The sequence below is a fragment of the Dermacentor silvarum genome, chromosome 11 (genome assembly GCF_013339745.2).
Source record: "Dermacentor silvarum isolate Dsil-2018 chromosome 11, BIME_Dsil_1.4, whole genome shotgun sequence".
Lineage (NCBI taxonomy): Eukaryota > Metazoa > Arthropoda > Arachnida > Ixodida > Ixodidae > Dermacentor > Dermacentor silvarum.
Window position 1 is genome coordinate 65482180 of NC_051164.1, and position 16511 is coordinate 65498690.

Below are 16511 nucleotides of genomic sequence, written 5' to 3' on the forward strand. Positions count from 1 at the left end.
CAGCAATTAGTGAAGCGATGCTACTTCTGTACGACCTGCAGTACTCCTGCTGCCAATCTTGAAGGACACAGTTTTGTTTGTTCGAACTGCAATGCCCCGAATTCGGCGCACAATTTTTATGCAGTGCTGTACTAAAAAAACAAATTGACGTTTTACTTTCGAGTAAAGTGGTGGCCACGGCACTTCTTGACTCTCTCGAGAAGAAAAATCTGTGCGAGAATTCAATTAAAAATACAGTGCTAACTGACATCACAGATGGAGCACTGTATCGCAGACACATGGAGGGAAGTGAGTAGAGCGATATCACTCTCACATTTAATACTGATGGCGCCAGGGTGTTTAACTGCAACAAAACTTCCTTGTGGCCCATTCAGTGTGTGATCAATGAGTTGCCAGTAGCAATGCGCTGGAGCAATGTTTTGCTTGGAGGCCTCTGGTTCGGCAAGGGGCACCCAAAAATGGCAAAGTTCCTGGACGTGTTTGTTAAGGAGGTCCTCGAGATGAGTACTGTAAAGTGGAGAGTTGATGAGAGGGAACTTCAATCAAGTGTCAAGGTGGTTTGCTGCTGCGGGGATGCGCCAGCACGTGCAGGAGTCCTCAACGCTAAGCAATTCAATGGCTACTTCGGATGCAGCTTCTGTCTCCACAAAGGGGCAAGGTGCAAAAGTGAGTTTTGTGATAAGTTTATTTTATATCTAGGTGCCATATGCAAATATGTTACAACAAATATTTTTTTATTTATAGCTCTTATTTAAACAGTGATTAAGGTTTTTTGTTGCGATCGAATTATTTCTCACTGGTGCAAACGTTTGAATATTGCAGGATCTGTCAGGTACCCTGTTCTGAGCAAAAAAGAAGTACCCGTCACACGTACCACTAACAAGTGAAAGAGGACATGCAGTTGGCTCTGTCTACTGGCGAACCATCTCATGGTATAAAGGGCTTGTCCACCACTTGTCCAGCTGCCCAAGTTTGACTTGGTGTGGGGCGTGTGCCCAGACTATATGCATTGTGCTTTGAGGGTGTGGCAAAACAGCTCGCAGACATTTGGTTCAGTGCTGTCCATTCACCAGCATATGTAGGAGTGCCATCAAAACGCCAAAGTGTCGTATCACGACTAGTGAGTTTGAAACCACCCCAATTTTTTACTAGATTGCCGCGAACCCTTGATGATCGGAGCATGCGGAAGGCCAGTGAGTGGAAATGGTGGCTGCTGTTTTATGCTGTGCCATGCCTTGATGGTATTTTGCCAACTGAGTACCATGACCACTTCTGCCTACTGGTAAATGGAATTTTCCTCCTCCTGAAAGACAGAACAAGAAATGACCTGAAAGTGGCTATGGACAACTTGGCCCGATTTGTGTACCAGGTGGAGCAACTGTATGGACAGGAATCCATGACATTTAATATCCACCAGCTGGTGCACCTTCCACAAAGTGTACAGCAGCTGGGGCCATTGTGGTCACATTCCACATTTGTCTTTGAATCTGGAAATGGTTTGCTGCTTAACCTGGTCAGTGATGCAAATGGAGTGCCCCTACAAGTCCTGGAGCGCTTCACAATGAGCCTGCAGCTCCGTCGACTTCTGCAGACAATGAGTCTGTCGACGGAAGTTCAGGCATTGTGTGAAAAGATGACTAGTGGCAATGCAACAGAGAGCCCACCAGAAAAACCACTTGGTAAGGGATGTTTTACCTCAGTCGGAAGTCACGAGGCAACTTTGTTTGTCAGTAAGCTCGGGCAGCACCCCAAAAATGTGGTTGAATATGAAAGAATCTTAGTGAGAGGGCAGAGCTACCACGTGCAGAGCTACCAGCGGACAAAGAGAACATGCAACTGTTACTTCAAGTCCATGGATGGCCTGTATCATGTACTTGATAGTGCTCATGCTGGAAGATGGCAAGTGTTATTTGGCATGTGAAAGGCTGAACTGTCAAGTGCACAAAAAAGTATCCCATTAGTACGTTACTATGGGAGTTGAGGAGAAGGTGCTTTTTTTTACATACTAGTGAGGTGGACAAGATATGTGTGGGGATGAATGTGGGAGATGTCCTCTACATTGCAGACCTTCCGAATTTGCATGAACGCGACTGAGTGAATGTCGCGAATCTGCATATACAGATGTTCTTTTGTGGTTTTACAGTGACGATGTTAGATGAACTAGGAGGGCTTGAAAATGTGTATGTGTTTTCATATTGTCCCTGCGGAACTAGATCATTCACAGTTTTTATTTAAAGGCAACTGGGGTGGCACGTTAGTCGTGATGTGTAGGTGAATGAAGGGATAAAAGAAAATTGCTGTACCCTCATTTTCTGCCTATTTGGAACTGTTAAGTGAAATCCTTAGAAAATTTCCCCACTGGCCCCAAAGAAAGCAAAAGTGAAAGCAATTTTCCATTTGTAGAGGGTAGGGGCCATGTTACAGGTAATGTGCGCCAAAACTTCGAAGTGTATAGGATATCAGCTTTAAAAATAATTACTGAAACTAATTCTCTCCAAATTTCACATCTTACACAGGCATTTTCTATGTTTTCTGGGCTTGGTGAATTGCACTAGACATCTCATTTATATTTAAAGAAAAGATACAGGTTATGGGTGACGACTATGCAGTGTTCCATGTGTGTGGGCTAATTACGGCCTTTGCAGTAAGTTCTTCAAGTACACCTAAGCGTTGCGTGTTTTACCAATGTGTAATTTACCTGCTGTCCTGAGAGAACTATAATGGCCATAAAAACAAATTTTTTGAAAATGAGAATTATGGCTGATATGCATGCTAACTTAAATGTTTGCGAGTGGAGTCTTTTGCTAAAAAGTAAAGAAAGCGCTCGACTGCACTGTTTGCAGGCAATGTTTTAAATGTCTAAGTCCTAGGTGGCCAACATTTTAAGGTGTGTGGCTTAATTACAGGCAACTGAAATCTTTAATACAACTACTCGAAAGAATTAGCTTCACTGAAAATTGGGCCCCCAATTCTGCCAGGTTGCACAAGTCGGCTGTCTTTGTCGGTTGGAACTTAAGTGGATCAAGTAAAAACATTTTTAAAATAAGTAACTAGCAGAAACCTGGAAGGATTAGAAGAATGTCCCACTTGTTGTAGCTGTGCAATAAAATGATATTAGTCAACTTAGGATGACATTTATAAAACACTAGTATGAATGGTAGGGAGTGTTAAATTGCCAAACTTGAGCATTTCCTCTATCTGTGAGCACATTTTTAGCAACAGTAGCAGGCTTGTGAAGTGTGCCTTGCCATGTTCTGAATGAATGAATGAATTAGTTTATTTCTCCTGTTTACAACAGAAAGGAAGCAGAAGCTAAAGGCCATGTGGCCCGACAAAGGCTTCTGCTCCCACAACAATTCGGCACGCAGGCCGTACACAGCAACATGTATCATACAAACATACCGAAATCAACTGGAGTGTCGCGAGACAGAATATTATTTTCGTGAAACAGAACATGTCTACAAGAAATATGAAAAACTGACAGAATACTCAAAGTACGATACATCTTGTTTCAAAGCAACTACAACCTGAAAACAAAAGAAACAAAAGACTGACAATTTGTACTGCGGTTCTAATCAAACTCAATATTGTTCAGAATGAGAAAAGTTTTGTATGATTTATTCGAACATTCCATAATTTCATCTTCAAAATCACGTAGGCGATTTAGTAGTGAAGGTGCCTGGTAACTGACCAGTTGTTTTCCGTAATTAGTTTTTATTTTTGGTGTTCTCATGTTATGTTGTCGAAGGCTGTAGTGCGCATTGGTGGGTACATTATGCATGTACTGCGATTTATTTTGTTTAATATATTGCAGCAACTTGTAATAATACACCTGGGTTTGCCTTTAAATAGAATGTTTTATAAAAAATGGTGTAGTTCTAAAGTTTTGTACAAGGCCATAGTATCCCTCAAATGCACGTAAGACTCTTTTTTGCAGTACTATCAATTATAATTTTTTTGCGAAGTAGTGCCTCAAATTAATATGTAGTAGGTTAATCTAGAATAAAAGAGTGCGTAGTACAATGAAATTTTCAACCATGGAGGGACCAGAGTACTAAGTCTGTATAAGCAACCAACAGTCTTGCTTAGTTCCATAGCAAGTTTGTCGATGTGCGTGTTCCAGGCTAAATCCTCTTGGAACCACACTCCGAGAAATTTTTGAGATTTTACCTGCTCTATCAGCCTATCTTCAAAAAGAATAGCCGCATTGTAGTTACGTGGTTTATTAGTAGGAGCAAATATCATATATTTTGTTTTAGAAGAATTCATTTGTAGCTTATTCTGTTTTAACCAGCAGGAGAGTTGCTTCAGATAATTGTTACTTTCAATTCGAGCTCTGTTATAGCGGCAGCATTAAAGAATATGTTAGTATCATCTGCATACATAACTAATTCAGGAAACTCGGGGATGTCACACAGATCATTAATATATATTATAAACAAAAGAGGTCCGAGTATTGATCCTTGTGGAACACCCTTTATGATTTCAGTGTAAGATGAAACATCATTACTTATGCTGACATATTGATAGCGATTGGTTAAGTAATGTCGTAAAAGTTCCAATACGATACCTCGTACACCGTACTGTTCCAATTTGCTAATTAATAAACTGTGGCATACTGAATCAAAGGCTTTCCGAAGGTCTACAAATAAACCTAATGTATACATTCTATTTTCAATATTTGTTATTATTTTATGTTTGATATTAAGAAGAGCTGCTTCACAAGATTTATTTTTTTGGAATCCATACTGCATGTCACTGATTACATTATATTTACTGAAAAATGTTTGTAGTCTAACATTCAAGGCACTCTCGAACACCTTTGATAGAACAAGTAAAACAGATATCGGGCGGAAATTTGTCATTAAATGTTTATCACCTCCTTTGTAAATAGGACATACACGTGCTATTTTTAGACAATCAGGAAATATGCCGCTTTTAAACATTCTGTTTATGATGTGAACAATGACAGGTGCAATTATGTCCGCAATATATTTAATTGGTACTGGTTTCACATCATCATACCCAGCACAGACATTGTTTTTTACTTTAAACAGTAGTTGCTCAACTTCAGCAGGTGTGGCAGGTGTAAGTATCACTGAGTTAGCAAGACTGAATTTGTTCACTATAGATGTGGCCATGGGTTCCCCCTGGCGGGAAGCTGGGTACTGGAGACGAAATAATCATTCAGAGCAGCTGCTGCTTCTCTGCCTGTCAACAAGCCAGTGGCTGTCTTTATGTTTATCTCCGTGTTCTGTTTTTTCGTAGATGTTAAGTCTCTAACTTCATTCCAGACTTTCCTAGGGTCATTTTTTATTTTAGCAAATAACCGTTCATAGTACATAATTTTTGCTTGCTTTAATTCACCGGTGACCTTATTTCTGTATTTTTTGAAATCGGTGAACAATTGCGCACTTCTGCATTTTACAAACAAGTTATACGTTTTGTTTTTTCTTGTTATCATTTTTAACAAGGCAGCATTTATCCAGGGTTTTCGTATTTTCTTGCTCCTCTGATTGCACAATTTCAGCGGAAACGCTTGGTCGTAGCACGTAATCATTTTGTGAAAGAACAGTTCGTATGCGGCATTTTGATCTTGTTTTTCAAATACACATGACCAGTCTGTTGATAGGATCAGAGCATGGAAATATCCTAATGTGCTTGCGTGAAAACTACGTATCTGAGCTTTTTTTCCTCCTTCCCCTCGTTTGGGCGCGTAAGGAATGAAACAAAATACACTTATCTCAGCGGATAACAGTCCTGCAAAGCAGTCAGTTGGGTGTATATTCGTTATGCATATATCAAGCAAGGTAGCCGTTTGCACTGTTAGCCTCGTGGGTTCCAAGATTACGTTTGTGCACGTGAACGAATTGATTAGGCCAGCAAACTGTCTGGACGATATGTCATCCGACAACATATATTTACGTCACCCATTATGATAAAGGGGGAGGACGAATGGCTCAGGAAATGTAGTACCTGTACTAGGAAATCAAAGAACATCAGTTTTTTTCCCAACGGTGGGCGATACATAACCACAACTGTGACATATTCTAAGCGTACCATTACACATTCTACATTACTCGTTATAAGTGAAAATTCTGGAATTATCTGGAACTCCTTCCTTGGCAAAGGGGCAGCCATAAAAGGCGAGCAGGCATGGGTGCTGGTTCGTTGGTGTCTCTCCAACCCTATTTGTAAAGACAAGTGTTGATACAACAAAGGGAATAAATGGGCATGCCATGATAGTAGAACATGATGCACTGAACCAACCTAAATATTCCTGCTCTTGTGGCTGGTTCCTACATTCGTAATGCCCTTTAAAAAAACAACACAAATATAGTATTGGAGCTAATTTCCCCAGCCATGCACACCTTACCTGAACTTGGTGTCGTCGTCCGACTTTCAGAAGGCCGGAAACCTGGCAAGTCGCTCTGAGCTTCGTCTGCAATGTCTGCAAGACATTGCTTCGTCTGCTTCGTCTGCAAGACGCAATAAACTGCAGTTTTAAATACAATGAGAACATTGACAAAATGTGCGTGTTGTAGAAGTCTACAACGTAGTGTTGAGCTGCCGCTTTCTGCATTATAACATGAACTTAGCCTTGGAGTCATAATGAGCAATTTTGCTTCTAGGCCTTTTGGGCTAAGATCAAGATCAAACTTAAAAAGCTCAGTCAACTATGCCCAACTGCTTGTAGCAAAGAAAAGCTGCCATTAAATGTGAGACCATGTAGTGAGTATGGTTGTATTCATTTACTCGAAGTGTCGAAATATGTAAACAGACACTGAGCATATGCATGGTAGCATAAGTAACAACTTTCGGATGACCACTCAGACTACACTGAATCCATGCAGCCATCCTAATGTTTTTGTGCAGCTGGCCCCTTATGTAATGACGCTTCTTGGGTTTGCGAGTAAATTAAGTCACAGATGTCCAACAAATCTTTAAATATTTGCCCAGGTGGCAGCTGCGCATGACACATCATTCGTATTGCTTGGTGAGAATGTTTGATTTTGGTCGTTAAATTGGTAACACAGAATGTATTAGTGAATGATGGACAAAGATTTAAAAAATCGTTATGCAAAAATATGCAATGTTAAATTGTTTTAGAAACAAATTGGTTCAAGCACTTTAACACAAGCTAGAGGCCTTACCATCATATGTAGAGCACTGTGCAACGTTCCACAAGTGCAGTGGCTCCTTAGAAGAATGCCTTGCAGTACCGTGCGTTCTTTCTGCACAAGAACATAAGACATAACTTGGAAAGAATTCTGCTCATTGCAATCACAGCAGCGGTACTTGTTCATAGCATGAAGACATTTTGTGATACTAATGTTCTAGGTTCAATATTTAGACCCACTGGGTGCAGAGACAGCTACATAAACATTATTGGGCTTGACTTCCGTGCAGCCAGTGATGTTAAAATTTGCTACAAACTGTAATACAAGCGCTCTGTGATGACAGTTGTGAATGCGAACGTTACACAATAAACAAATATGAACATGCAGCAAATGACATGCCACAATTCTTTCAGTCGAGTAAAATCGAAATGTGGTTCAATGGCCTTGCACATTACATATTGCATCTGCGTAGCAAAACAAGTGATGCGAAAATTACCAGATATGGTTGCGGTAACCAAAAATTGTGAAACTGCAATAAGCAGCTTGTTTGGGTTGCACAAGGAGATGTTTAAACTGCATTATAAAATTAGCAGCTTCATTCCTGCGCCTTTAATGCATGCAAGAAGCCATACCATCACATGCCGATTGCGGCGACATATTCAAAACCCTTGAATGCTCCATCCTTGCAGATCTTTCTGCAACACCATGTGTTGCTCCTGCAAGAGACCATGACAAAATTCCCTGAGCACTATAGATGTAACACTTGATCAGAGACAGGGAAGGGGGACGGGGCACATGCCTGGTGTGCCACCCCTGGCTATATAGAGCACCACTGGTAACTCTTATAACACATAGCAGACTAGTAAATACATGGTTTTTCATAAATCTAGTAGCCCTCCAATATGGTGGCCCTGACATCTACAATACAGATAGCTGAAAAAAAAAAATGCATACTTTTCTGCATAGACTGTGGTGGCTGAGGGAGTGGCATCTCGTCGTCATCACTGTAATGCCTTCTTTCCTTTTTCCTCTGCCACGGTCACTTGCACTTGCAATGTCCGAGTTATCTTCAGCTTTTCTGAGGCCCCGTAGCGCATCATCGTAAGTGCCTGACATGAACTCACACTGACACAAGTATCTTGTACAGACAATCTTATACTACACTGGCTTTGAAAATACAGGACATCACTAGAACAACTTATGTAATCATAAAGGTTACCTGACGCAAGCGGCAGTTATCTTTTTGTTCATTTACTAGTCCCTTTACTGTGTTAGTTCTACACTTCAGTTAAATTTAATTTCCCATACTCTCCTTCTGGCTTAATTGGTTTTCCATAAGAGTAAGAAATAAGGCATAAATGAAAGACAAGTGTGCCATAACTAAATGGTCAGTATTCATCTGCAAACTTTATCTGAATGCATGCAAAAATTAAAATATAAGCACCGTTTAAGAGAACGTATGACTGCAGTTAAAGCCTCATCTAAGGAGTTCATTGTGGTTTTACATTGCCATTCTACTTTGACCTATAAGAGCACTTTACGCCAACTAATACACAATGCTAATAATGGGATACAGGAGACATTGACGGCAGTGCTTGCTGTTGGAGGCGACATTTTGTGGATGCTGTATTGAATTAGCATGCTTAACTATTATTGCAATGATCAACTATGGTATACTTAGCTGTTGGTGCTGACGTTGCTGGAAGCAACATTGTCTATGTGAACATATAATAGATGCTCATTTTCCTTTGACAAGAACATTAAACAGACACATTTAGTCTGCTATGGTTAAATATAGTTCGTGTTAAAGCTTTCTATTAAAACTTCAATAAAACTATCTGAACAAGTACGTATAAGAGGCTTAAAAAACATATTCTCCCAGAAGACATAGTGGCTGACATTTAATTTGTAAGATCGAACATTCTTCACCTTTTAACTCGCTTGATCTGAAAGGCTTGGAGTAACCTACAGGCTCTATCACGGACAGGTGGGGCTTTAGAATAGAATGCAATATAGTGTAAGCTACATACAGAACCAATTACTTTCAAATAAGTGAAGTCTTAGATTAGTTAATTTACAGTATATAATTATTAAGATGCACAATAAAACAAGTCTACATCTTTGAATAGTGCATAAAAATTTTAAACATGGCTGCAGCCTGCATATATGAAATAGACAAAATAATAAATATTACTAAATGCATCAACCACTTCACAAGGCAGTCTCAGCCACTCGTTTCCAGGCATGGCCTCAGCTTTCAACAAGCTTTTTATGTACTTTGTTTGTGGAGGCCACATGCAGCTGTTGCCATCAATCCAGTTTTTGTGTATAACGGCAACAGCATCATCTTCCGGAAATTTTACAATGTAAAAAAAGAAAAAAATTGCACAAAAATAAAAAAAAAATAAAGCAGTTTATTTCCAAAAGTAGTTCCACTAATCATGAAAAATAAGATTGCAAGAACTGCAGAGCAACATAACTATCGCAAAACAGCATGCAAAAGTGGAAATACAATATTTTCTCTCCTGAACAACACTCGGACATTTCTGCAGTATGCTCTCAACTGGCCAGGACCGCAAGCCAGAAAGCTGAGAAACAATGAAAAATCCCAAGCATTCTTGATTCACAAGGCCTCACATACAAGTCTCTCCTTTGGAGGAACTCTCTTCCTATCACGAAGGGTATGCCTGAGTTATGTACAAAGTTCTCAACAATAATAATTGATCCATCACTTAATGTGCAGCAGCTGTTCTTCTTGCCAGCTGCCAGTACAACATTGCCAGGCAATGTGGCCTTTTTAAACTGCGGGCGTTGAAATGGCAGAATCAACGGACCACAGTTATGCTCTACAGAGAATAGAGCTTTTGATGGTACCAACAAATTTCTTTTTGGAACATTTCTTTGCTCCGACAATCTATTGCAGAGCTGCTCAAGGGGAAGTTCAGGCTTTCTTAAAGCGTTCGTCTGTCTTTCGACAATGCCGTGTAACGAGTTTTGAAGTTTTGAGCATTACAGTCATTTAGCGGATTTTTGAAGGAGTTAAAATTTTGTCAGGATTAGTTTGTGGTAAAAATGCATGGCAAAGAGACGTATGGTCAAAATTCCAGCTGGTTCTTTTTTTTCCGAACAGCTTTACCGTTGTCGAGGCGGTCTGAAGTAGTGGTTGCCGCAAACACGGCTGCAGCTCAGGTAAGGCAGGCTAAGTTCACCGTTGCCAAAAGAGTGTGAAGGCATGCCTTAGCAACTATATTTTTTGAACATATACATTGAAAACCTTTCACCCGCCGCAGTGGCTCAGTGGCTAAGGCGCTGCTGAGCACGAGGTTACGGGATCGGATCCCGGCTGCGGTGGCCGCATTTCGATGGAGGCGAAATGCAGAAAAGCCGTGTGCTTGCGCTATAGTGCACGCTAAAGAACCCCATGTGGTCAAAATTAATCCGGAGCCCTCGACTACGGCGTGCCTCATCATCAGTACTGGTTTTGGCACGTAAAACACCAGAAGGACGCAGGAAAAGCTTTCTTTTTGACTAAACATGAATGGCCCGGACACGAAGAAGGCAGGCAGCTTCGATGCATTTGATGCGCTTTTGGTATTACTGTTATCTTGCACCAAGGCGATGCTATGAATGAATGCGATAAACTTAAAAAAAAAAACTAAATAGGACATTTGATTCAAGAACGAAGAAAGTTTAATAACGAAAAACGTTGAAAGAGTACTATGGAGGATCCGTAGGGACAGAAAAGGATGACCCAGCAAGTAGCTGTAGGTGATGCAACAGTTTCAAGCTTAGATACATATTGCAGGCCCTCTTCCAAATCCTTCCCTCTTCCAACCAAACCAAATCCCTCTTCTTCCCTGGCATGCCAAGACCTGACGACATTCATATAATGCCAAATGGGCGCTTGCGCTTCACTAGACTCCCATTCGATCGGCATAATGTCAGCACCGAAATATTTCGGAAAGCGCGTGTCCGAAATCCTTAGCGGACTAACAGGAGTCGTCAACCTCATGGATGACATTCGCGTCTTTAGGTGCCGAGTACGATAGGAATGTCGACGCGATGCTCAAGCAGCTGTCTCCTCAAGCCTGCCAGCTCATTAATCTTCGACATTGATGGCAACATGATTTGTCGAAAGTCTCCACACCACTGTCCGATGACTGCATCCCGTAGACATCCAGCTCGGCGGTGTTCATCGACTCGTCCACATCACCTTTGCTGGTATTGCACTTCATCGATATGACAACTGTTGAGGAAGTAGGGAAAGGAGGAGGCAAATGTTGAGCAGAGGTATTTCAGCGGTCAGCAGGCTTTGCTTCTGTTACAAATTGCACTGCTGGGATGCGCGGCAAGATCACACCAGTCATTTCGTTGCACAAATTGCGACTATAACTTCAGAACTTTTCGCGACAGGGGTTTCCTTTCAAGCAGCTTGGCGGCAGCATTCCTGTCGGTCACTCCTTAAGCAAAATTTGAAAAAAGTCGCCTGATAAACTTCATTGTAATTAGCAGCAGCAGCTCTCTGCGGTGGTCGGCGTCCGTGTTTCCACAGGTCAGCACTGGTAGGCTCACGAGCTCTCGCACAATCCGCTGCACGCAAAGTTCAGTATGTCATTGTACCCGGTGCTGCGGCGCAGAAAGCCGAACATTGCCTCGATCGGGTCGCTGGACATTTTCCGAGTCAGGACGAACCGGAAACTTTTTGCTGTGAGTAGATGACGGATGTAGGCAACATTTGATTTGGTTGTAAAAATCAGTGCATGATAAGTTTCCTTGCTCAAGAAATTTTCAGGTTTGCTGGCGTTCTTCAAGGTATCGATGTGAGAGGAAAACATCTTCAAGCCAATTAAGACTTGAATCTCAACGTCGGTGAAATGACGGGTATCTTCGTTGTTGCTGTGAATATGCTGCTGACAATTGCTCACGTCCATTAGCGTGAACCATTTCTGCATAGCCTCCATGAACTTGATTGTAGGCCCTGCGGATGCAAATTCCAAGTCACAAGTGTGGCCTGCTTAGTTAGTCCTTGAGGTACTTGGGCGCTGCATTTACTGCGACGCCGAACACTGCACTGCTGATCGTACGTTCATTTTCTCAATGTTCAACAGGTAAAGGTGCTTGCATGTCAGGAACCTAATTGGCTTTACTGTACTTGGACGAGATTTCTTTTGTTCTGCCGATGTCTTTAGCCAGAAGCTGGGACTGGGACCGTATATTCTTAATTATGTGACGCTGGTCAAAAGAAAAGAAGATGCTGTTTGAAGAGTGCCGGGTGCGGGGCGGTTATGTTTGCGTCGCCTTGGCACAAGATCTGCATGGCTGTGACATTGATGCGGTGGTTGTCAGTTACAACGCGGACAATGTCAAATCCAGTGTCAGTTGTCTTCTGGACGACGTGATCTATCACCTCTTTGAGCTGCTCTCCTGTGCACCCCTTTGTGAAGAAGTGTCCAACAGGAATTTTGTACTTAGCATGGAGGCCTCAGAGCAGGAAGCACAAAACAGAATTGCCAAGGTTTCTGTCTCCGAATTTGGAGTAAGATGGTCGAGCTCCGATCCCATGTCAACGTCACCGACGAAAGCATCCCTCTGTTTATGGTACTCGAGCTTCTGCCAAATTCTCATTTCGTCTACTATCTGTGAGCATATCTTGGAGTTCAGTTTGCTGCTTCGCCTCGCTTCTGCCTCGACCACACCTTGGTTCGCGTGCCTCGAGCGCTCGCGCCTTTTGGAATGCTCCGCGAGCTGCGTCGTCTTCTTTTCTCGTGTACCGCTGGCGTCTGACTCATGACAGAGTTATAATTGAGAATTCTTTCCTAAATCCAGGTTGAAACTTAGTCAATATAGAGAATTCTTCCAGGAATTTAGTTATATAAGTAGCTATGACATGTTCAATAATTTAACATGACAAGTTGGTGAAAAAGGACAGTAATTTCCTAGTGTGAACGGTCTCCATTTTTAAATATAAGCACTTTTCGGACTGGTCCTCCAGTCACTGGGCAATTGGCAAGTCAGCAAAAAACGAAAAGTAATAACAAGAAATTTAGCAAGAGATGGAGCATATCGTTGCAGAAACACATTTGTTATCTATTGTTATCCAAGGAGCTAGACCAAACCTAATCAAATGACCAAGTCGTGCGACCATTTTGTTGTTTTTCCCAATTGGTTCACACCGCAGCCATCATGGCTCCATTTTCTAGCCCTATACCTGGCGGAAATCAAGTTTGAGAGGTTGGCATTAACATGAGTATCTCGGGCTGAGGCTACCAACCATCATGCCAAAGGGCAACTGACATCATTACAATAGGAAAGTCATATTTGTAAAGTGATCCAAAAAGCTTGAGCTAAGCTGCAAGAAATAGCAGTTAACAAAAAAAAAAAAACAATCACCATTTTTCAGTGTTTCCCTCCTGGAATTTTGGCCTTTGGCATCCTTGAAATTTGAGTGAAATGTTGGCAACCATGCTGTTGTACAAACCATGCTGTTGGCTTTCTCCAGGCTACAATAAAATAAAGTGGAAGGGAGAAAGCCCCTGGCACAGTTCTGTTGATAAACCACTTTATTTAAAAAATCTGAGGGAACTAAGTAACATTTTCTCAATGTAGGTGCACAGCTGTATCAATGTAGGTGCACAGCTGTATCTGGCAGTACTGTTCAAGCTTGAAGCAGCAGCAACTATTTCATGGCACCTTCAAGTGGCGGCTTTTCATTCCTCACTGGACAGAAAATGTAAAAATAGTCACTATACAGCATGAATGCAAGGATATGCTTCAAACTATGGACAGCATATGGTACCTGTCAATAATTTGCATGCCATCATGAAATACTGTATTTATTCAATTAAAAGCTAAGTGGTCACGATTCTAAGGCGTGGGTGCAGTTGGGGGACCCAGGAACAAAACTTAAGTATGCACACTAATATACGGCAATATAGAGTAGCCGACGGATTATTCAGACACGGCATGGATCGCCCGAAATACTGAATTACTAACAGAGCCAAAGAGCAAAATGGCAACTACAAAATATGGGGGGATGATGGCTTCAACACACGGAGTGCGAGATTTTGCCTTTAGGTGTGGCTTCATGGCATTGCGGGGCGCACTATGGCGAAGCCACACTATAAAGTGACATCCGCGCTGCCATGAAGCCACACTACAATGTGAAATTCGTATAAGGTGGGTGGTAACCTTGAGGCTTAGGATTCTAGGAAAAACAGCTCGTCTTATATTCGAATAAATACGGTGTAGAAATGCCTGTTGGTCCGCGGGCATAAATGCCTGCCCCATGAAATGAACTATGACATTCATAACATGCACATGGAACGTTTCTCTATCCGCTATCCGAGAACGCGCTCTCTAGCAGTCAGGTTCCGCCGAGAGATATGCAGTAGTGTGACAGAAATGCAAGTGATGGCAAGCTATATGACAAATTTTTTAGGAAGTCCTTTTGTTTCCAGTCAAAACAACCCGACTCAGTGCAACATTGGTGCAATTTATTTATTTTTCTATACAAAATAGACCCTCTTTACACAGTGCGCTTCTGCCTACATTCACTCTCGTTTGGATGTGGGTCACTATAGAATTTTAACAAATAAATAATGAGGCATAAGAATGGGCTCCATAATGTGGTGACAGCACTAGAAGCTGACAAGGGACGAATGACGGTGACGGAGACAAGCGCAGAGATACAGTGCTTGTGTCTATCCCTATCATTTGTCCCTTGTCGGTTTTGTGCTGTCACTTTCATAAATAACTTTTGAACTGCCAAGCTGAAAGTGCCCATGCTCAGCTTGTTCAAGTCACATATTTTCCCAAGTTGTTCCCTAGCAACAAATTTTGTTCATAAGAAAAACACAGGGGACATGACAGTTTTTTTTTTATTCTAATCTAAAATAATAATGATTACTTATGCACGGTTAAGCAATTTATAATGCTTTAAATATCGCGTGGTTAGACAATTTTATTAAAACCTAGCATTTGAAAAAAAAAAATCCTTTCTGAACATATTGTCACGTAGTAGTGACGCTGAAGAAAACAGTCGTAAACTGTACAACTGAACTGGTTGTTTATTGGGCGAACCTGTGCCCACAAAAGCAAGGTACACTCAAAGCACAACGAAAGCGGCGAACACAGTCGGCGGTCGTCGAAAATCTGATCAGCGGCGAAACGCGTCGGCTTTTATACCTGAGTCATCGAAGGTTCCAGATTAATCCCTGATGCCCGCGTGTCTTCCAGAAAGTTCTAGACAATTCGCGTCGCTCATACAATCAGATTACATGGGCGTCGGTGACCACAGACGACGGATAGAAGCATCGATAACGTCCGAGAAGCTTCCAATGCAGGCGCGTCCTGCGCCGAGCGATAACGTTTAACATTTGTCAGCCAATGTTGAAAGCGGCCACCAGTGAAAGATAAACATGTGTACGTGTCAATACCCTCCCCTTAAAAAGCATCGCCCCGATGCTACAAACACGAAAGCGAAAACAAAAACCATGCGTAATAAACAAAATAACAAAAAACAATAACAAAATAACAAAGTACCTAAGTTTGTCAGCGGGCGTAGAAAGGCTTAAGACGCACCACGTGGATGACTTCAGGTCGTGCCCGGCGCCGCTGTGATTGCGAAATGCCGTCTGGCACGACCTCATAGTCCAGTGCGCCAATACGTCGGGTGATCTTATATGGTCCGAAATAGCGACGTAACAGCTTCTCGCTAAGTCCTCGTCGGCGTATCGGAGTCCAGACCCAAACACGGTCACCGGGCTGGTACTCGACGTAGCGTCGTCGAAGGTTGTAGTGTCGGCTGTCGGTCCTCTGCTGGTTCTTGATGCGCAGTCGGGCGAGCTGTCGACCTTCTTCGGCACGCTGCAAATAAGTGGCAACGTCGAGATTTTCTTCGTCAGCGACGTCTGGTAGCATGGCGTCAAGCGTCGTTGCCGGGTTCCTTCCGTAGACCAGGTTGAACGGCGCCATGTGCGTCGTTTCTTGCACGGCCGTGTTGTATGCGAAGGTCACGTACGGAAGGATGGCATCCCACGTCTTGTGTTCGACGTCGACGTACATTGCCAGCATGTCGGCGATGGTCTTATTTAGGCGCTCGGTGAGGCCATTCGTCTGCGGGTGGTAGGCGGTGGTGCGGCGATGGCTTGTCTGGCTGTACCGCAGGATGGCTTGAGTTAGTTCTGCCGTAAAGGCCGTGCCTCTGTCGGTGATGAGGACTTCTGGGGCACCGTGACGCAGGAGGATGTTCTCAACGAAGAATCGGGCTACCTCGGCGGCACTGCCTTTGGGCAAGGCTTTTGTTTCGGCGTAGCGGGTGAGGTAGTCCGTAGCGACGACGATCCATTTATTTCCGGACGTCGACGTCGGAAAAGGCCCCAGTAAGTCCAT

At 42.5% G+C, this 16511-nt stretch overlaps 1 protein-coding gene across 1 annotated transcript; it reads right to left on the reverse strand.

Annotated features, from left to right (window-relative positions):
* Positions 1–1276: 1276 nt before the first annotated feature.
* LOC119433780 (uncharacterized) lies at positions 1277–9583 on the reverse strand. The gene is made up of 8 exons (XM_049658337.1): positions 9316–9583; positions 8076–8230; positions 7754–7837; positions 7155–7235; positions 6377–6442; positions 6271–6315; positions 6061–6188; positions 1277–1303 (listed from the first exon to the last, which is right to left on the reverse strand). Exons 2-8 carry the CDS (start codon positions 8110–8112, stop codon positions 1277–1279), a joined length of 468 nt encoding a protein of 155 aa, XP_049514294.1. The 5' UTR covers positions 8113–8230; positions 9316–9583.
* Positions 9584–16511: the final 6928 nt, after the last annotated feature.

What these genes read in the sequence shown, in the direction of transcription:
- LOC119433780 (XM_049658337.1), bottom strand. Translation starts at nt 8,112, where the DNA reads ATGCCACTCCCTCAGCCACCACAGTCTATGCAGAAAA. An exon ending in ACCACAGTCTATGCAGAAAA is followed by an intron (nt 7,838 to 8,075) that starts GTATGCATTTTT and finishes GGTCTCTTGCAG; the next exon opens with GAGCAACACATGGTGTTGCA. An exon ending in ACAGTGCTCTACATATGATG is followed by an intron (nt 6,443 to 7,154) that starts GTAAGGCCTCTA and finishes CAGACATTGCAG; the next exon opens with ACGAAGCTCAGAGCGACTTG.